The sequence below is a fragment of the Ovis aries genome, chromosome 20, assembly GCF_016772045.2.
Source record: "Ovis aries strain OAR_USU_Benz2616 breed Rambouillet chromosome 20, ARS-UI_Ramb_v3.0, whole genome shotgun sequence".
NCBI classification, from domain to species: domain Eukaryota; kingdom Metazoa; phylum Chordata; class Mammalia; order Artiodactyla; family Bovidae; genus Ovis; species Ovis aries.
In genome coordinates, this window is record NC_056073.1 from 12,648,615 (window position 1) to 12,669,470 (window position 20,856).

Consider the following 20,856-nt stretch of genomic DNA (forward strand, 5'->3'; position numbering starts at 1 on the left):
ACTGCAAACTTTATAATTTTAACCATTTTTAATGTACAGCTCAGTGGCATTAAGTAAAATTCAGTGTTTTGTAACCTTCTATTTCCAGAACATTTATTTTGAAAATCATCTTACACAGGAACTCTGTACCTATTAAACAATGACTTCCCATTTTCCTTCTCTCCACCCAACCTCTGGTAACCTCTATTCTGCTTTCTATGTTTATGGGTTTGTCTATTTTAGGTATCTTATGTAGGTGAAATCACGCAATATTGCCCTTTTGTATCTGTGTTACTTCACTTCGCATAATGTTTTCAAGGTTAATCCACATTGTAGCAGGTATCAGAATTTGGTTCCTTTTTAGATCTGAAATGTTCTGTGGTATATATATGTCACATTTTGTTTATCCATTCATCTGTTGGTGGACATTTGGGCTCTTACCACCTTTTGACTATGAGTTAAGCACTAGTGTGTAATTATCCGTCCCTACCTTCAATTCTTTTGGGTATATACTCAGAGTGGAATTACTGGTCATATGGTAATTCTATGTTTAGCTTTTGAGAAATCACCAGATATTTTTCATGGTGGCCATACTGCTTTACTTTCCCACTAGCAGTGTACAAGGGTTCCAGTTTCTCTACTTGCTTGCTGACAGTTCTTATCTTTCATTTTTGAAAATTAAAGCATGTTCCATAATAATCTGAATGGCTGGGAAGCCCCCTTGTGGTTTTGATTTGCCTTTTCCTAATGATTGCTGATGCGTGCACCTTTCACGTCTTTGTTGGCCATTTGTACGTTTCTTGGAGAAATGTCTATTCAATGTTTTTTTTTTTTTTTTTGCCTTCTTCTTTCTTTTAATGCTCTTTATTTATTGAAGAAATGGATCGTTTGTCCTATAGAATTTTCCATGTTTTAGACTTTTGCTTATCATATCCTAGTAGGGTGATTTTTAAAAATTAAAAAAATATATATATCATGTATTTATTTTATTTGTCTGCACTGGGTCTGAGCTGTGGCTCACAGGATCTTTAGCAGGATCTACAACATGTGAACTCTCAGTTGGGGCATGTGGAATCTAGTTCCCTGGTCAGGGATTGAACCGGGGCCCCTTGCATTGGAAGCATGAAGTCTTAGCCACTGAAACACCAGAGAAGTCCCAGTAGTGTGATTTAACATGTTGACCTAGTCCTCTATTCCTTGAATTTCCTATGTATTTTAATTACATTAAAATTCGATTGATTCAGTTCAGGTTCAATTACTTTTACTTTTCCTGACAGAATAGTTCACTGTGTACTTCCTTTTGCTTCACACCAGGAGGCACATTTTATTGTTTTTTTCCCTTTTTGTGATTTTAAGATTAATTAGTGGGCTCAAAAACAGTCAGCTTTATCCATCATTATAAAGTTTCCCACCAACTTTTCGTCTGAAGAGTTTAGCAATCTTTGACTATTATTGCCTAGAGCCATTATTGTTGCCTAGAGATCGCAAAATGTTGATTTTCTGACTTTAGCATTTATGGATAAAATACTTCTATAAAGAAGAAATTTCCTTCGTTAACTGGTTGGTTACTATGAAACAATGTATAGAAAATTCAAGTTCAGTGCTTCAGTTTTCCTTTCATATACCAGTTTTCAAAATAATGAGTTGGCTCAGTGGCAACTTCTAAAATACTCATTGTAGTTTAAATTATTTAAAGATCATTATGAATATATGGATTATTATGTATTTGAGGGATTCAGTCCATGGGAGTCATTATTCTTTTTTCTATTTAAATTTTATCATCTTTATCCAGTGGAATTCTTCAGGCAGGCTTCTGTGTTTTTGACGCAAGTCTTGTAGTCTTTGAAAGCTTTCTTGCTTCCTGGAACCACTGGAAATCTTGGGTTCATCTTGTACATTTCCTGCCCCAGATCTGGGATAACTCAATTTTCCATCTAGCCCTTCAGTGTTACTCATGGAAAATGATATTTGAAGATCATACCCTAGGTGCTAGGAGTGGCACTCATTTGTAACTTTCGCCTGTTTTTATATTATTATTTCTGCATCCCTAATATACGTTGGGTGGTATTTCTTGAGTTGGCAAATAGAGTCTGCTCTGTTCCTGGACTCCATGTTATTTTAGGAGGGAGATTCCTTCAAATGTTGTATGGGTCTTTTTCCAGCAATTAAAGTTTTCTGAAGAAGTCTCCTATTTCCTGCCTGGGGATGAGGGGTTAACAGCTTGTCATTTCCTTCTCGCTCATCCTGGAATCTTATTATGAAAGTGAAAGTCGCTCAGTTGTGTCTGACTCTCTGTGACTCCATGGACTGTAGCCTGCCAAGCTCCTCTGTTCATGGAATTCTCCAGGCAAGAATACTGGAGTGGGTAGCTGTTCCTTTCTCTAGGGGATCTTGCCAACCCAGGGATTGAACCCAGGTCTCCCACTTTGCAGGCAGATTCTTTACCATCTGAGCTACCAGGGAAGCCCAAGAATACTGGGGTGGGTTGCCATTGCCTTCTCCAGGGGATCTTCTTGACCCAGGAATCAAACCAGGGTCTCTTGCATTGCAGGCAGATTCTTTACCAGCTGAGCTACCAGGGAAGCCCACGTACTTCATACCAGGTCTTACTTATAAACTAGCAGCGTACAAAGGAGTAGGGACATTTCTCCATTAATTTTTTTCATTTTGTCCTCTTGACAATGAATATCATTTCTATTGGTGTGTGCATATAACTGTTCTGGCACTGTCCTCTTCTCAGTCGGGTGAAATTCACACTACGTTTACTGAATTCACACTATGTTCAAAGAAAATTTTCTTTGAACATATAAACACAGAACTTTCATGTGCATAAAAGGAGAAGCAGATCCCCCAAACAAGGGAAATGAGGATAAAGGGTGACCAAGTGTGAGAGTGGTGGTTACGTGGGTGGCCCCGGGCAAGATACAGGAGGTGAAACTTGGAAGAGCGTGTTTGGCAATCAGTGTGCCCCAGTCACGTGTCCTAGAGGGACCCAAGATTGAGTAACACGTGGGCTGCCTTCACACAAGCCTGTCACTTAGGCAGACCATTACAGGGAAGACAGAATAAGATTTGTAATGACAAAGCATGTTGGAGAACACTTTGGAGAGAAATCAGTTTTGGAAACATGGCGTACATAATGTTGATCTGGGGGCATGCGAGATTATTTTGCCTAACCAGTGGTTTCAGACCGTATTGGGAACCAGGGCTTATTTGCAGTAATGGCAAGTATTCCTTATTTTGGGACATCTAAGATAAGGATATGGTTATAGGACGGATTTTGTTAATTATTTAAAAGCTATCTTCTTTTAGCTCCAATTAGTCCTTCTACTCTATGATGTTGGGGCTGGGACTCTGCAAATTACATTTATCCTTGGCCAGCTGGTTCCCTTCTAAGCTTGCAGTATAGGTAATAGAAGGAGGCTGGAGGAGAAAACAGGCTTGCTCTTTCCTGTATTGCCTTCTGTTGCTGACACCATTACCCTGGCAGTGGTTGTTAGTGGTTGTTAGTTAGCTTTTTCCAGCCTTTCCAGAATCAGCCTCATGTGTCTCTCAGATATACCAACATCAAGAGGCCCTTCTCTGAGCTTCTGAGGTAGCAGCGCTAGCTGAGCTTCTCCCTCACCTCCCAGTACCAGGTTCCAATAACTTTACCCTCCTCCCTGGGCTGCTCCATGCCTGGGGGTGGGGGCTGCTTCATGCCTGGGGATGGGGGCTGCGTCCTGCAGTTACTTTCTGTGACCTCTGTGTTCCTTTTTGCCCTTTTGATCCCTTAATAGTTGTTTAACCAATTTTTAAAATATTAAATTCTCTCATTCTGTCTGTTAAAATAGCTGGGGTGGTGTGTATTGGTATATCTGATCCTGATCAACATATCTGTATATTGATAGATATACAAATGGAATTGGAAATCAGGGCAATATTATGACCCAAGTTAAGATAGGAGAATACAGGGAAATAGATGAAAAGGTATTAAAAATTCTATCTGCAAAATCAACCTGTCTCCATAGAGACAGAAAGTACATTAGTGGTTGCCGGAGTGGTGGGGAGTGACTGCTAATGGATATAGGGAGATTCTTTTGGGGATGATGAAAATGTTCTGGAATCAGATGTCAGTGATGGCTCCCCAGCTTTGTGAATATACTAAAAATCAATGAACTGTGTACTTTACAAGGGTCAGTTTGTGTTATATGAATTATATCTCAATTTTTAAAGATAGAAAGCTGCTCGCAAAATCAGTTTGACTGCCTTCTGTTTCATCCCTGTCATGCTCCTTGGCACTGCAGTCTGTTCTTCACTCAGCTGTGGGAATGGTCTTATTAATCTTCAAGGACTAGCTGTTCTTCTCATGAAGAGATATGGTCCTTATCAGGACAAGATGCCTTGCTTTGTGAGGCATCTCACAAAGTTGGCCACTACCCAACTGGTAGTGACATCATATGGAGGCAGTTTTTACAGTCTGTTATCTCATGGCATTATTTTGCCACTTGTTAAAGAGGATAGCTGTGCCCACTGGTCGCCAACTGAGATAGGAAATTTCTTTGCAGTGGAATGTGTACATTTAAGTTTCTTACTCCTGGCTTTCTTGGCAGTTTGAGCTGTCATGGGTATCTGAGGTGACCTCATTCATAGCAAGAATCAAATGTGAGTTCTTTGATCAGGGTTCAGGAACTAGGATGGGGCTGGATTAGTGTGTTTGGGATGGTATTGGCGCAGATCCCAGGAAGGTGAGACTCTCCAGGAGTCTCAAGGGTGAAAGTCATCAGCACTGCTGGGGCTGAAAGCACCAAAGGAGGAAAGAGTGCTTTCAGAGTCCAGTGAGAACTGGAACCACATGGAGGGGCTCATCCTGTAGGAGCTGAATTTGTGAAGACACACAGCCTCTACCAGAGATGCAGCCCTACCCTCCTCTGCCAAGGAGGGAGTGGGAGGTACCCTCCGCTCCCGCCCTCCTATTTTCTGCTGGTGCGTCCCACTGGGTCAAACCCAACCGAAAGTCAGAATCAGGGAGCCCCAGGAGGCAGTTTCCCTCTGCACAGGGCAGAGCAGAGAAGAGCTAGGAATGGGTTTCAGGAGGCAAACAGAGAATAACCTGCACCTGGACTGTCTCCCAAGCTGGATTTCACGGAGTGGCAAGGATTATTTGTAGTTTCTGGAATTAAAGTCATGTAAATAGTTCGCACCGTCCCAGAGCTCTTGGTGCATTGCTGACTTCTGCATCCAACTCTTCCTTCCTTCTGGTTCCGTGGAGAAAGTCCTCACCTCTTTTCATAGTTGAGGTCCTACTCGTGGGCTCTGGAGTCCACGCCTTCTTGTTCTTGGCAGCCTACCTCCACCAGTCTTCCTTCATCTAGATCTTCAACTTTGTCCTCTCTAGGGGACTCCGCCTCCAGTAGTCTCCCTCTTTTCTTGCCAGCAAAGAAAAACGCTCTCACATCTCCTTCACTTCTTATTCACAACTAAACTTCTACAAATGCTCACTCAAGCTACCTTCACTCTCCCACTTCTCTTTTCCCTGCTCCATTCCCCTCAATTCCTGCTTCCAGTTATTTCTGGCACTAGTTATTGTTTTTTTGAAAAATTTATTGAAATATAATTCACCCATTTGAAGTGTACAATTTGGGAACTGCCTGGCGATCCAGTGGTTAGGACTCTGTGCTTCCCACTGCAGGAAGCATGAGTTTGATCCCTGGTTGGGGAACTAAGATCTGATAAGCTATGTGGTGCAGCCAAAAAAAAAAAAAAAAGCGTACAATTCAGTGGTTTTAACATAGTGACAGAATTGTGCAGCCGTCACTACAATCAAGTTTAGAACAGTTCATCTCCCCAAAAGAAATCCCATGCTCATTAACAGTCATTATAATTTTCTCTCAACTCTCCCAGCCCCAGGCCACCACTAATTTGCCTTCTGTCTCCATAGATTTGTCTACTGTAGACATTTCTTACAAAAGGAATCATATGGTATGTGGTATATTGTGACTGGCTTTTTTGACTTAGCTCAGTGTTCATTCATATTGTCCCATGTATCAGTACTACATTTCTTTTCACTGCTGAATCATAGTATGTGGTGTGGGTGGACCATGTTTTAGTTATCCATTCATCAGTTGATGGACATTCGGATTCTCACTTTTTGGCCTTTATGAATAATGCTGCTGTGAACATAGATGTACAAGTTTTTGCAGGGACATATTTTCATTTCTCCTGGACATATATTTAGAAGTGGAATTGTTGGGTTATATGTTAAGTACATGTTCAATCTTTTGAAGAACAGTCAGACTTTACCAAGCTGGCTGCATTATTTAACGTTCCCACCAGCAGCACGTGAGGGTTCCAGTTTCTCTACACCCTTGCCAACACTTACTATCCATCTTCTTGATTATCATCTTCTTAGTAGGTATGAAGTGGTATTAGAAATGTCTATTCAACTTTCAGAAAACTAAGATCATGGAATGTGGTCCCATCACTTCATGGGAGACAGATGGGGAAACAGTGGAAACAGTGTCAGACTTTATTTTGGGGGGCTCCAAAATCACTGCAGATGGTGATTGAAGCCATGAAATTAAAAGATGCTTACTCCTTGGAAGGAAAGTTATGACCAACCTAGATAGCATATTCAAAAGCAGAGACATTACTTTGCCAACAAAGTTCCATCTAGTCAAGGCTATGGTTTTTCCAATGGTCATGTATGGATGTGAAAGTTGGACTGTAAAGAAAGCTGAGTGCTGAAGAATTGATGCTTTTGAACTGTGGTATTGGAGAAGACTCTTTGAGAGTCCCTTGGACTACAAGGAGATCCAACCAGTCCATTCTAAAGGAGATCAGTCCTGTGTGTTCATTGGAAGGAATGATGCTAAAGCTGAAACTCCAGTACTTTGGCCACCTCACGGGAAGAGTTGACTCATTGGAAAAGACTCTGATGCTGGGAGGGATTGGGGGCAGGAGAAGGGGACGACAGAGGATGAGATGGCTGGATGGCATCACTGACTCGATGGGCATGAGTTTGGGTGAACTCTGGGAGTTGGTGATGGACAGGAAGGCCTGGTGTGCTGCAATTCATGGCATCTGGTCCCATCACTTCATGGGAAAGAGTTGGTCGCAAAGAGTTGGACACAACTGAGTGACTGAACTGAACTGAACTGATTCAAACCCTTTGTTCATTGTAAAATTGGGTTATCTGACTTTTTATTTTTTAGTTGTAATAGTTATTTGTATGTTCTGGATACTAGTCCCTTATCAGATTGCAGAATTTTTCTCCCATTCTGTGGGCTGTCTTTTCACTTTCTTGATGGTATCCTTTGAAGCCACAAAGTTTCAAATTTTGATGATGTCCATTTCATCTGTTTCTGTTGTTGCTGCTCTGCTTTGGTGTCAAATATCAAAGAAAACTTTGCCCTATCCAAGATGATGAAGATACATGCTTATGTTTTCTTTTGAGAGTTTTATGGTTTTCACTGTCACATTTAGATCCGTGCTTCATTTTGAGTTAGTTTTTGTGTATGGTGTAAGGATCCAGTTTCATTATTTTGCAAGTGGATATTCATTTGTACTGGCACAAATTGTCAAATACCATTAATTTCATTATTATATGGTATTGAAAACATACAGAGGACTTTCCATGGCATCCTAATTTATTCTTGTGAGCATGTTCTTTTAACATAAAAGATGATTTTATGTTATTTTGTAGAGGTTTCCAGGGGAGTGCCAAAATAAACATGTGTTTAATCTGGCATGTTTAACTAGTAGTCTGGTTCCTTCCTTGTACGTGTGTGTGTGTGTGTGTGTGCTCAGTTGTGTAAGACTCCCTTGCAACCCCATGGACTGTAGCCCACCAGGCTCCTCTGTCTGTGGGACTTTCCAGGTAAGAATACTGGAATGGGTTTTCATTTCCTCCTCCAGGGCATCTTCCTGACCCAGGGATCGAACCTGAGTCTCCTGTGTCTCCTTAGGGGATTTCAAAGCAAGTAGAGGATATGTGTCTCTTCTGTGATCAGCTGGAATTGTGTCCACTTTCTTAACACTTGTTTTCCCTGCTGGACTGAAGTGACTCTCAGCCTCCATTGCATTCCACAGTTTAACAGTGTGTTGAATAAATTAGAAAGAATGGAGTGAATGAATGGAGGAATGAGGTCTGAAGAGTTGGTGGGGATAGGAGGGAAGGGAGACTGTCTTTCGGTAAGAGGAGGAACATCGTTTCCCCTGAGATTGAGAAAAGATGGAGATGGTTTCAAATACAGGTGGGGTGGTATAAATCTGGGGGACAAGCTTAGGAGTCTCTCTCTCAACCTAGTAGCCAAGAGAGGACCGCCTGAGAGCTGTGCAAGGAGACTAGGGATCTCCCAAAGCGTGTCTGGAGAGAATTTGCATAGATAGGCTCAGGCTCCTTCGCAAAAGTGATTTTAAAGGGCCAAGTTGGCTGCTACCATTTACTTTTCTCTTTTCTAAAGTGCATGGACAGTGTATGTCGAAAGCCTTGTTCAGTTTTATAAGCCAGTTTTCTTTTCTGGATTTAACTAGTTCTCAATTTCTTTCTAAAGTATTTGTTATTAGAAACATTCAAAAGGCAAAAAGCACAGACTTTTAGACTCACACTAAGCTGGTTTCAAACCCCTATTCTTACCCACCGACTGTGTGACCTTGGGCAAATTTTTTATTCTTTCCGAGACTCAGTTTTCTCATCTGTGAAATGAGGACAATAATGTTACCTATCCCAAGAGGTTGTTGTTTAATTAAATGAGTTCATACACATAAAGGTCTTAAATTGATGCCTGGCATACAACACGATGCTCAGTTAAACACCCTGTCTGATTTGAATCTCAAAACAACACTTTGGATTGTCGTTTTCTAAAACCATTTCTCATTTTCAACTTGTGACATCTTTATCTCTCTTATGTCTTCAGGCTTCTTTCTTTTTATTCATATGAATGTGAGTGTAGATCTTGATGAGTGATTGGATCAGGTAAGGTAAAAAACTTTGAATTTGGCACTTCCCTGGCAGTCCTGTGGTTAAGATTCCATGCTTCCACTGAAGGGGGCACAGTTTCCATTCCTGATCAGGGAACTAAGATCCTGTACACTTCATGGCATGGCCAAAACACAAAACAACTTTGAATTTTTATTCTTTCTCCTCCTTTTCCTCGCTTGAAACTTAACAGGTTTCTCAGGCTGCTTTTAGCTGTTGCCAGTTTGGGGTCTGAATCGTTATGCTACTGGCCACTATCTCTAGGTATTTTCAAATAGCATTAATTAGAGTTTGACAAATTAAAGTCATATTAAGAAGCTTCACAGTAGTTTTAAGTATCTGGAAATTAATAGTCATTTCTTTATTTAATAGACATACACAAAAGAATGGGCTGAGGTGCTAAACCATAAAAGTAAGCATGTGGAAGAAGCTGTCAAAGAACTTATATCAATATTTGAGAGTATTTATGAAGTTAAGTACAGTGGGAAAGGAGCAAGACACTTACCAGGTAATGCGACTGGTTAAACTGTTTGAATCACGAATGCTCCAGATACGCTCTCAAGAAGGTCCTCTGTGCATAGTGTGTATCCAAATTCCAGACTCTGGGAAGGAGATCAGGTGTTCAGCATAAACCATGCGATTTGCACAGTGTAGGCACAGTGAACCCTTTTTATGAGTTAGGGAATGGTGGGCACCCCTCTGAAATCCAGGTTGTCATTGTTGTTTAGTTGGTAAGTCGTGTCTGACTCTTTTGCCACCCCATGGACTGTAGCCCACCAGGCTCCTCTGCACATGGGATTTCCCAGGCAAGAATACTGGAGCAGGTTGCCATTTCCTTCTCCAGGGGATTTTCCATACTCAGGGATCAACCTACATCTCCTGCATTGACAGACAGATTCTGTACCACTGAGCCACCTGGGAAGCCCCAACTCCAAATTCCCAGACACCTGTTAAGGACCAACCTTGCAAGCAGGCCTTAACATGGATAGCAGTCTCTGGCCTGCTATGTTAACTTTTTCTTTTTTGTGTATTCATTCTACCATGCTGGTTGTCACACTGCATGACAACCATCTGAATAGAGGGCAGAGATGCTGCTGAATATCCTCCACTGCACAGGACAGCCCCCAACAACAAAGTAGTCAGTAGTGCTGAGGATGAGAAACTCTGAGCTTACATTGGTTAAGAATCCGCCTGCTAATGCAGGAGATGCCAGAAACATGGATTCAATCCCTAGGTTGAGAAGATCCCCTGGAGGAGGAAATGGCAACCCACTCCAGTATATTTGGCTGGAAAATCCCATGGACAGAGGAGCCTGGCAGGCTACAGTCCATGAGCTTGCAAAAAGTCAGGCACAATTGAATGCACACACACACACAGACAAGTAATCTTAGCTATAACTCAAGTTTATAAATGATTTACTTTTCTTTTATTTATTAAAACAAGTGAAAGAGGCAATATTTCTCTTAAGAGGTCTAATCATGACTAAGTTTAATCATGAGTGGTTTAATTATGACTAAACCTGGTTTAATCATGACTAGTACAGGATGATAATAAAAAATTTTACAATTTTTATAAATTGTACTTTCTTTGGATAATTGAATTATGGTTTTATTTATATTTTTCTTTATATTTCTGCATAATCCAAATATGTCTAGTCACCTTGTATTAAACAAATAATTATAAAAAGTATTTCATCTTCAAATGTTTCTCATAGAAACTTTAAAAATGAGTGTAAAGAAATCCCTTGCATTCCTATACACTAACAATGAGAAAACAGAAAGAGAAATTAAGGAAACAATTCCATTCACCATTGCAATGAAAAGAATAAAATACTTAGGAATATATCTACCTAAAGAAACAAAAGACATATATATATAGAAAACTATAAAACACTGGTGAAAGAAATCAAAGAGGACACAAATAGATGGAGAAATATACCATGTTCATGGACTGGAAGAATCAATATAGTGAAAATGAGTATACTACCCAAAGCAATCTATAGCGTCAATGCAACCCCTATTAAGCTACCAATAGTATTTGTCAGAGAACTAGAACAAATAATTTCACAATTTGTATGAAAATACAAAAAAAAAAAAAAAACTCGAATAGCCAAAGCAATCTTGAGAAAGATTGCTTGGAACTGGAGCAATTGGAACTGGAGGAATCAACCTGCCTGACTTCAGTCTCTACTGCAAAGCTACAGTCATCAAGACAGTATGGTACTGGTACAAAGACAGAAATATAGATCAGTGGAACAAAATAGAAAGCCCAGAGATAAATCCACTCACCTATGGACACCTTATCTTTGACAAAGGAGGCTAGAATATACAATGGAGAAAAGACATCTCTTTAATAAGTGGTGCTGGGAAAACTGGTCAATGACTTGTAAAAGTATGAAACTAGAACATTTTCTAACACCATACACAAAAATAAACTCAAAATGGATTAAAGATCTAAATGTAAGACCAGAAACTGTTAAACTCCTAGAGGAAAACATAGGCAAAACACTCTCCGACATAAACCACAGCAGGATCCTCTATGACCCACCTCCCAGAATATTGGAAATAAAAGCAAAAATAAACAAATTAGAATTAAATTAAATTAAAATTAAAAACTTCTGCACAACAAAGGAAACTATAAGCAAGGTGAAAAGACAGCCTTCAGAATGGGAGAAAATAATAGCAAACAAAGCAACGGACAAAGAATTAATCTCAAAAATATACAAGCAACTCCTGCAGCTCAATTCCAGAAAAATAAAGACCCAATCAAAAAGTGGGCCAAAGAGCTAAACAGACATTTCTCCAAAGAAGACATACAGATGACTAACAAACACTTGAAAAGATGCTCAACATCACTCATTATCAGTTCAGTTCAGTTCAGTCACTCAGTCGTGTCCAACTCTTTGTGACCCCATGAATCGCAGCACGCCAGGCCTCCCTGTCCATCACCATCTCCTGGAGTTCACTCAGACTCACGTCCATCGAGTCCGTGATGCCATCCAGCCATCTCACCCTCTGTCTTGCAAATCAAAACCACAGTGAGGTGCCATTTCACTCCAGTCAGAATGGCTGCTATCCAAAAGTCTACAAGCAATAAATGCTGGAGAGGTTGTGGAAAAAAGGGAACCCTCTTACGCTGTTGGTGGGAATGCAAACTAGTACAGCCACTATGGAGAACAGTGAAGAGATTCCTTAAAAAACTGGAAATAGAACTGCCATATGACCCAGTAATCCCACTGAGGAAACCAGAAATGAAAGAGACACGTGTACCCCAATGTTCATCACAGCACTGTTTATAATAGCCAGGACATGGAAACAACCTAGATGTCCATCAGCAAATGAATGGATAAGAAACCTGTGGTACATATACACAATGGAATATTACTCAGCCATTAAAAAGAATACATTTGAATCAGTTCTAATGAGATGGATGAAACTGGAGCCTATTATACAGAGTGAAGTAAGCCAGAAAGAAAAACACCAATACAGTATACTAACGCATATATATGGAATTTAGAAAGAAGGTAATGATAACCCTGTATGCGAGATGGCAAAAGAGACACAGATATATTGAACAGTGTTTTGGACTCTGGGAGAGGGCAAGGGTGGAATGATATGGGAGAATGGCATTGAAACATGTTAAATATCATATGTGAAACAGAAATAAACAACTCACAAAGACCCCCCCCCCCAAAATTTAAAAATTATCTCTGTAATATCCTTTTCAGGCTTTTATTCCAAAATGTTCTCCTGAATATAGAGAGGGCCCACACAATAGGAATTAATTAATGGGTTTGTGCTGTGCCTGCGAAAATCAGCTGTTTTTTGAGACCTAGTCAATGGAAAGTTAAGAACTGTAAGTTAAGGACAGGTGGACAGGTGGAGGAGCAAGCCATGTGCAGGCAAATATCCCTTTCCAGTAACAAGGGAAAAAGTGGGTGAAAATGCACATTTTCGTTAAGCAAAAGCTTCAATTTAATTCAGTAAACAAACTGTTTAAGATATAAAATACATTTTGCTTTCCTAAATGTATAAGACCTGTAAGAAGTGCTGAAAATAATATATTTACTGAGGGGAGTTTAGGTAATAAATATAGATAATTTGTAGTTTTAATTTGAAGGGAAAACCATTGTGTGTGTGTGAAAGTGTTAGTGGCTCAGTTGTGTCTGACTCTCTGCGACCCCACAGACTAGCCTGCCAGGCTCCTCTGTTCATGGAATTCTCCAGGCAAGAATACTGGAGTGGGTTGCTATTGCCTTCATCAGGGGATCTTCCCAACCCAGAGATCAGACAAACCATTATTTTTAGTTAAAAGTTGTTATTATCTTTCCATGTTCACTTACTGCTAGAAATGTTAAATGTGTTTCTTTAATGAGTTATAGCCAGTTATGATCCACTTGCAAGATTCTGCACCAAAGTTCCTAAATGTGAGAAGTTTTTGCAAGGGATAAACTTGAAACTATTGGAAGAAAGCTTTGCTTTTTTGGGGGAAACACAGGGGCTCATCCCACCTATGAAGCAAAGTTGTTGGAAAAGTAGCATCAATATGCTAATCAAATTAACAAGTCTTTAGATTCATTAGGCAGGGCACAGGGAATATGGGGAGAAGACTGAGGCGGGAGTAGAAGTTTACAGAACCCCCTCTCTAGTATTGGCATGGCATGCTATAGAAAGAATTTTTAAGGGAAAGGAAATGAAAGAAGGAAAAACATAAGTTAGGAGAGAAATGTTGGGGCTCAGAATATACCACCCCCAAATGTGCTACCATGCATATTGAATATTTTAAGCTAAAGGAATTTGAGAGGTGGTGGTACAGGAAAGTGAAAGTGTTAGTCTCTCAGTTGTGTCTGACCCTTTGTGACCCTATGGACTGTAGCCCACCAGTCTCCTCTGTCCATGGAATTCTCCAGACAAGAATACTGGAGTGGGTTGTCATTTCCTACTCCAGGGAATTTTCCTGACCCAGGGATTGAACCTGGGTCTCCTGCATTGCAGGCAGTTTCTTTACCATCTGAGCCACTCCAGGTGGTATGGGAAGGACTCTCCAACCTCCACTTTCTCCTCTCATCTGAGAGGCTTCCATGTACCCAGAGAGGAAAGGAGCATCTTTATTTTCAAAGATGGGAGGATGCTGAGAGGAATCAGAATGAATGGGCCTTGCTAAATCCCCACAGTTTACTACTTGTAGTCCTATCACATTTTCCCTATGATTTTCTACTCTTTATCGAACCTAGTGTGAAACCCTGCAAGTTTAATCACTTCTTTGGATCTTAATTTCCTTTTGAAATCTCTTGTGTCATGTAAAACTTATATTAAATAAATTTGTATGCTTTAAAAAAACAAACAAAAACTCAGAGCTTAAATATCCACAACGTCTTCTTTCTCTTAGAGATTCTTCACTTAGTTTAAGTGGTTTTCATCAGAAGTATCAAAAACACAAACATACCAGCTTGTTAGGATAGCAAAGTCAAAACTTAAACAGATATTTTAGAAAGCTAATATGTAGAGCCCTCTTTAAATATTCCTTAATTACAGATACTAAGAGTGTGTTTGAAGAGTGTACTTGATTTAAATTAAATTCAAGGGTGATTCCCCCAGGAACAAATTTTTAATTTTTCGATTAAGAATTTTTCAAAGAAGGAGCTTCCTAAGAAGGTTTGGTCATATAGAATAAACCAATTGCTAAGTATTAAATATTCTATTTTTATTTTATCTTTTCTATAGAGCTGAGAAAGCACGTTGTTTTTGGAAGTGAGGGAGAAGATGTTGAAGGCACCGATTATGATGCTGTGCCTGAGGCTGATGTTAAAGATGATAAAGAAGATGAATTTAAGAAGGTATTATTGTGAAACAACCTCATGCAATTTCACAGAATTATGTTTCATAGGATTGCAGATAATGCCAAATGGTGTTTCCCTCCCCACCCCCCACCCCCCAGGCAGTTCTGCAGCCAATCTGTGTGGATTTATAACAAAATTCAGAAAATATAATTTTCTATCCTACACTGTGGAATCTGACAAGCTACAGCAGTCCTTACAGTTTTTCCCCCAATATCATCTGCTTTTAATGTGATTGTGTCAATTACAGTTTATATACTTACCGTCCCCACTGTGACTGACCGTGTTTTCTTAGGTAGTAAATGTTACATCTGGGACCATAGTGCCAATCCATTTGATTCAGGACGGAGAACTTTGTTCTCAGTTACTGTTTTTAATGGAGTTACCTATATTGCAAGACGAGACTTTGATTCATCTGGGGTCCAGGGGTCTGCATATTTTAATGTAAGCACTGTGGATATCCTGTGGACTGCCTTGCAGGAGGAACCCCAGGTAGGCAGAGTTTCACATTACGCTGAGATGTGTTGAGAAGGGAAGTTGAGGAGACACTAGGCTTCCTCATCCTTCTTAGGCCTTCTGGCCGTTCATCAGCTCTGAATGCCACTCCATGGTTGTACTGATTCCTGATTTCTCCTGCTGCCATCAGTTTTCTTTTCTTTTAACATCTATTTATTTCGCTGGGTTGGGTCTTACTTGTGTCACCTGGGATTTTCATCGTGGTGCACAGAGTCTCTAGTTGTGGTAAGAGGATTCTAGAGCTCTTGGGCTCAGTTGCTGTGGTAAGCAGGCTTAGTTGCTCTGCAGCTTGTGGGATCTTTGTTCCCCGACCACAGAGCAAACCCATGTCCCCTGCATTGGAAGGCAGATTTTTAACCACTGGACCACCAGGGAAGTCCCCCGTTAATTTTTTTAACCCTCCATACCCATCTTTTCATTCTTTCTCCATTTTACTTGCTTTCATACTCTCTAACCACACAAGTGGTGCTTGTGGTAAAGCATCTGCCTGCAATGCAAGAGACATGGGTTTGATCCCTGTGTTGGGAAGATTCCTCTGGAGGAGGAAATGGCAACCCACTCCAGTATTTTTGCCTGGAAAATTCCATGGACAGGGGAGCCCAGTGGGCTATAGACCATGGGGTTTCAAGAGTTGGACACAACTGGTACAGATACACACACACATACACACACACACACGCCCCACACTCCAACATACTTTTGGAAATAAACAGCACACTTGTGTTTCATTTTCACCTTCTGACTCAAGGATGGTATAACTACTTGATTGGGAAACACTTTGCTGCTGAGTCTAGATTTTAGCTGTGGATTGCTTCGCAGTGCCAGACACTAGGCAGCCACTATCAGTCAGTGGAAAGTAGCTGAAGAGTCCTTCACTTCCAGCTGCATTCCCTGTGACACTGGCTGAGCTGCATCAGGGCGGGCACCTCCTCAACAGCCTCTGCCTCTCAAATCCGTCTTCCACATCACTTCCACAGAGGCCTAATGTAAACATCTCATGATATCCTGCCTGCGCTGTAGCCTGGTGCTTGACCAACCCTGATCATATTCCTCTTCGTTAACACCTGACAGGCCTCCCTTCTGAACCAACTTAACCTAACTGGCCTACCCAGTCTCAGAGCGGGGCAGGGCATAGGGTGGACAGGAACAGTGTGGCCAGAGCCTGGCCGTGGTTGTGGGACTCACTGTGAAGCTAGACGTGGTGCCCCGACACCTGCCCAGGCTCAATATTTATTCTGTGCTCTGACCAATAAGTATGGCTACTGCTTTGCTGGAGGGAGAGTAGGGCTGACAGAGAGGGGCAAACCATGGTATCAAGACGGTGGAAGTTTCATCCCATACATTTGGGTATCATACACTTTTTAAAATGCAGCTTTATTATTATTATTTGACTGCATGGTGTGGTGCGTGGGATCCCAGTTCCCTGACCAGGCATTGAACCCACGTGCCCTGTAGTGGAAGTACAAAGTCCCCACCCCTGGATTGCCAGTGAAGTCCTTATGCATCTTAAAACATATTTATTCACCAAACTGAGACTTCTGTGGTTAGAGACTAAAAATAATATCCTGTGTCCACACCTCTAAGCATTGAGAAGTACACACCCCTAAATGTTTCAGTTTTGTTGAGTGAATTATTGAATATTGAGCAAACCAGGATTATTTTCAATTAGCTGTTTTTGGATTTTGGCTTTGGAGTAACACCTTCTAATTTGCTGGGGTGTTTATGAAAGCACATTTTTCATATATTCTTACTTGTTTTAAAAAATAAAAGAGTAATATAGTGCTGAATTTATTTCCATAATATAATTGAGATTGTAAAGTTTATTATTTTCACCTTTTGCATGTCACTTCTAATATTATTGCTTTGGGGGTGTTAGATTTTTTTGTACCAAATTTAATGTGATTTCTCATTATAGGAATGTAAAGAGGTCTACGCTTTTTTCTCTCATCAATTACTAGACAGTCTTCAAAAAGCTACACGGTTATCTTTGGACACAATGAAAAGAAGAATATTTGTTGCCAGGCAAGTGGAAAATATGTCTGGTAATACTATCACAGCACAATGCTAAAGCATTTTTTAAAGTTATAAAATTTAAAACATGGCACTTATGAAAATACTGTATAAAAACAAGTGTGTAACATTATAAAAATAGTAATGAATGAACAACCATATTCCTAGCAACCAGCCCAAGAATAAAGAACACTGAACACTACAGTCCCCTTACTGGTCCCTTCTCTGCTCACAGTAGCCACTGTTTGGAACTTGATGTTTATCACTGTCTTGTTTTGCCTTTTTTTTTTTTTTAATACAGTTTACCCCATTTTTGTGTTGTTTAATTTTGTCTGTATTTGAACTGTGTTCAGTATTGTTTTTGAGGTGCATTTATGCGGATATAATTTATTTTCACTTCTATTTAGCTGGAGTGCACACAGTCTGTTTTATCAGTTCTATTGGTTTTGATCGTTTGGGGTGTTTGCAGTTCGGGCTGTTATGAACACTCTTGTGCCTATCTCGTGCTGCATCTGCTGAGTGGGATGGCTGGGCCCTGGGGTGTGTGCACTCTTCCCTTTACCAGGCAGTGCCTAGCATTCTTGCTCCTTGGAAGGAAAGCTATGACAAACCTAGAGAGCATATTAAAAGGCAGAGACATCACTTTGCTAGCAAAGGTCTGCATAGACAAAGCTATGGTTTTACTGGTAGTCATGTATGGATGTGAGAGTTGGACAATAAAGAAGGCTGAGTGCCAGAGAATTGATGCTTTTGAATTGTGGTGCTAGAGAAGATTCTTGAGAGTCCTTTGGACAGCATGGAGATCAACACCAGTCAATACTAAAGGAAATCAACCCTGAATATTTACTAGAAGGACTGATGCTGAAGCTGAAGCTCCAATACTTTGGCCACCTGATGCAAAGGGCCAACTTATTGGAAAAGACCCTGATGCTGGGAAAGATTGAAGGCAAAAGGAGAAGGGACAGCAGAGGATGGGCTGATTAGATAGCATCACCAACTCAGTTGACATGAATTTGAGCTAACTCTGGGAGATAGTGGAGGACAGAGGAGCCTGGCGTGCTACAGTCCATGGTGTTACAAAGAATCAGACACAACTTAGCAACTGAACAACAGCAACAACGAGTCTAGCACGAGAGTGCCCATGGTTCCTCATCCTTGCACACAGTTGATTTTGTTCAATTAAAAGATCATTGCCAGTGTGTATAGGTGTAAAATGGCATCTCACTGGGATTTAAATGATCACTTTCCTGGTTACTGATGAGGTTAAACATATTTTTATGTTCATGAGCCATTTGTGCTTTCTTTTTTAAAAAAATCATCTTTCCTTCTTTTTCCTTTCCTTCCCTTCCTTTTTCTAGTTCCTTCTTTCCCTTCTCCCTCCTTCCCAACCTCCTTCCTTCCTTCTGTCTGTTTTACTGTGTGATTGGATTTATTCATGGATGGTCTCAATATATTACTTTGTTGATATCATAGCAGATATCTTCTCTCCTTGTGCCTTTTTGTACTATTTATGGTATTCTTTGTTGAGTTTAAATTCAAATTTATCAATCTTTTCCTTAGTGATTTGTGATTTCTATGCCTTTCAAAGGAAATTTTTCTCTACTGCATCATGTCTTCTGGAAGTTTTAAAGTTTTATCTTTTACAGTTAAGGGTTTAATCCACATGGTATTTATTTTTGTGTTTAGTGTAAAGTAGGAGACCAGTATTTCTTTCCCATATAATTAGTTAAAAAGAAAATTAATTTTTCTTTTGGGATAATTACTTAAATTACATTGAATCTATAGGTAAATTTGGAGGGAATTAGCATCCTTACTATAGTGAGTCTTCCTTTCAGAATCATGGATTACCTCTCCACTTATTTTTCATTTTAAAAATATTTCTCAATAAGGTTTTTTAATTCTCTGTGTAAAAGTCTTGTACATTTTTGCTAGGTTTATTCCTTGGTTACTCATTGCTGAATTTTAATTAAATTGCACTATTCAGATCTCCCAGTGTGATTGTGAAGTTGTCAATTTTTCCTTCTGTTTTGGTCAGTTTTCTTCTTATATCTTTTAAGGCTATGTGGCTAGGTACATGCGACATTATATAGTTAAGTCTGCTAGAACACTATTTCTTTTTTTTTTTTTTTGATGAGCCTCTCTATCCATATTAATCCTGATTTCTCATTCTTTTTGCTCTGTCGTTAATTTTACTTTCCCAGATTTTTTGGTATATCTTTTTCTATCCCTTCATTTCATTTTTTTTTCTGTAAAGTTTTTTGTTTTGCCTCTTAAAAGGATTATATACCTGATTATTTTTATTTAATCTGATTATCTCTGCCATTTAATGGATTTTAATTGATTTTGGACATTTTTGGATTTTTTTGATACAGTTACAGTTAATTTATGACATTTTATTTTGTAGTTTCTTACTATCCTTTTTCCTTGCTTCATTTATTATCTGTAAATAATAAATGGGTAATTCCCATTGGGATGGGTAATTCCCCCCTTATATTCTCTTTCCTATACTTCAGTCCTTTAAGTAGTTACCTTCAAATTTAGAATACATATATTTATCTCTGGTTTTTAAAAAAACACTGTCTATGTTTTTTTCCATTTTCTCACCTTATGTCTAACTACAAGGGGTTTGGCATGAACTTTATAATTTCTGTGTGATATTTTGCTTTTACCTATTTTTTGAACAGTATAAAATAATATATTTACTGGAATATTTTATTAAAATCTCCAGGTTATTGTGTATTTATTTTATACCACTAGTTCCTCAGTAAGCGTGGGTGAGGTGTAAACCCTCTTAGTCTTCATTTTAAGTCTGAACCAACTTGGCTGTATAAAAAACTTTTGCTTTTCTCTCAGCACTTTGAACATATTTCTTCGTTTTTTTCCTGACGTATATTGTTGCTGATGAGAGGTGTGCAGTGAGTCTAACTGAAAATTCTTTTTCTATCCTTGATGTTCTGCAGCTTCCTTTCCCGGGGTGGATTTGTCTTTATTTAGTCATGTTTTATTCTCAGAGTGTACTTTCTGTTTGATGACTTGTAGTGTTCTTTAATCCTGGGAAATCCTCAGCAATTTCCTCTCGAGTTATTGCTTCTGAGATAGTCTTTTCATTCTCTTGATATGGAACTCCTGTAGCTGAATGTTGAGTAGGTTGAGCACATAATCTATTGTTCCACCTTGGAAACACTTTTGAGTGAAGAGGCACTATCTAGATGAAGATTCAGGGTGGACTTGAACCAGAACTGTTGCGGGCACCATGGTTATTTGGCCATCTCAGATGCTCGGGCATGTGAGTCTGTATTTCCTGTCTCCTCGCTGTCATATCTTTCATCTTTTTTGTCTTTCTGGGCTACATCGTTGTCAAGTATCTCTATATCTGGCCCAAAGGTGGCCTCATCTACTGTATCTTAAATATTTCAATTGATATTTTTGTCCTTATCCTCCAGATACTGTATCATTCTTGCCTTTTTAGCTTAGCAATTTATTACTCTTTGGAAGATGGCTTCATTTATCTCTTGGAACATCCTGAATATATTTATATTTGAGTTTGTCACACTTC

At 39.6% G+C, this 20,856-nt stretch overlaps 1 protein-coding gene across 1 annotated transcript in view; it reads left to right on the forward strand.

Moving 5' to 3' along the window:
- DNAH8 (dynein axonemal heavy chain 8) overlaps nucleotides 1-20,856 on the forward strand; it is a 339,200-nt gene that overhangs the window by 81,274 nt on the left and 237,070 nt on the right. Inside the window, exons 22-24 of the mRNA XM_060403159.1 lie at nucleotides 9,311-9,446; nucleotides 14,662-14,774; nucleotides 17,206-17,312. Coding sequence (XP_060259142.1) covers nucleotides 9,311-9,446; nucleotides 14,662-14,774; nucleotides 17,206-17,312 — 356 coding nt within the window. The remainder of the gene's footprint in view (nucleotides 1-9,310; nucleotides 9,447-14,661; nucleotides 14,775-17,205; nucleotides 17,313-20,856) is intronic.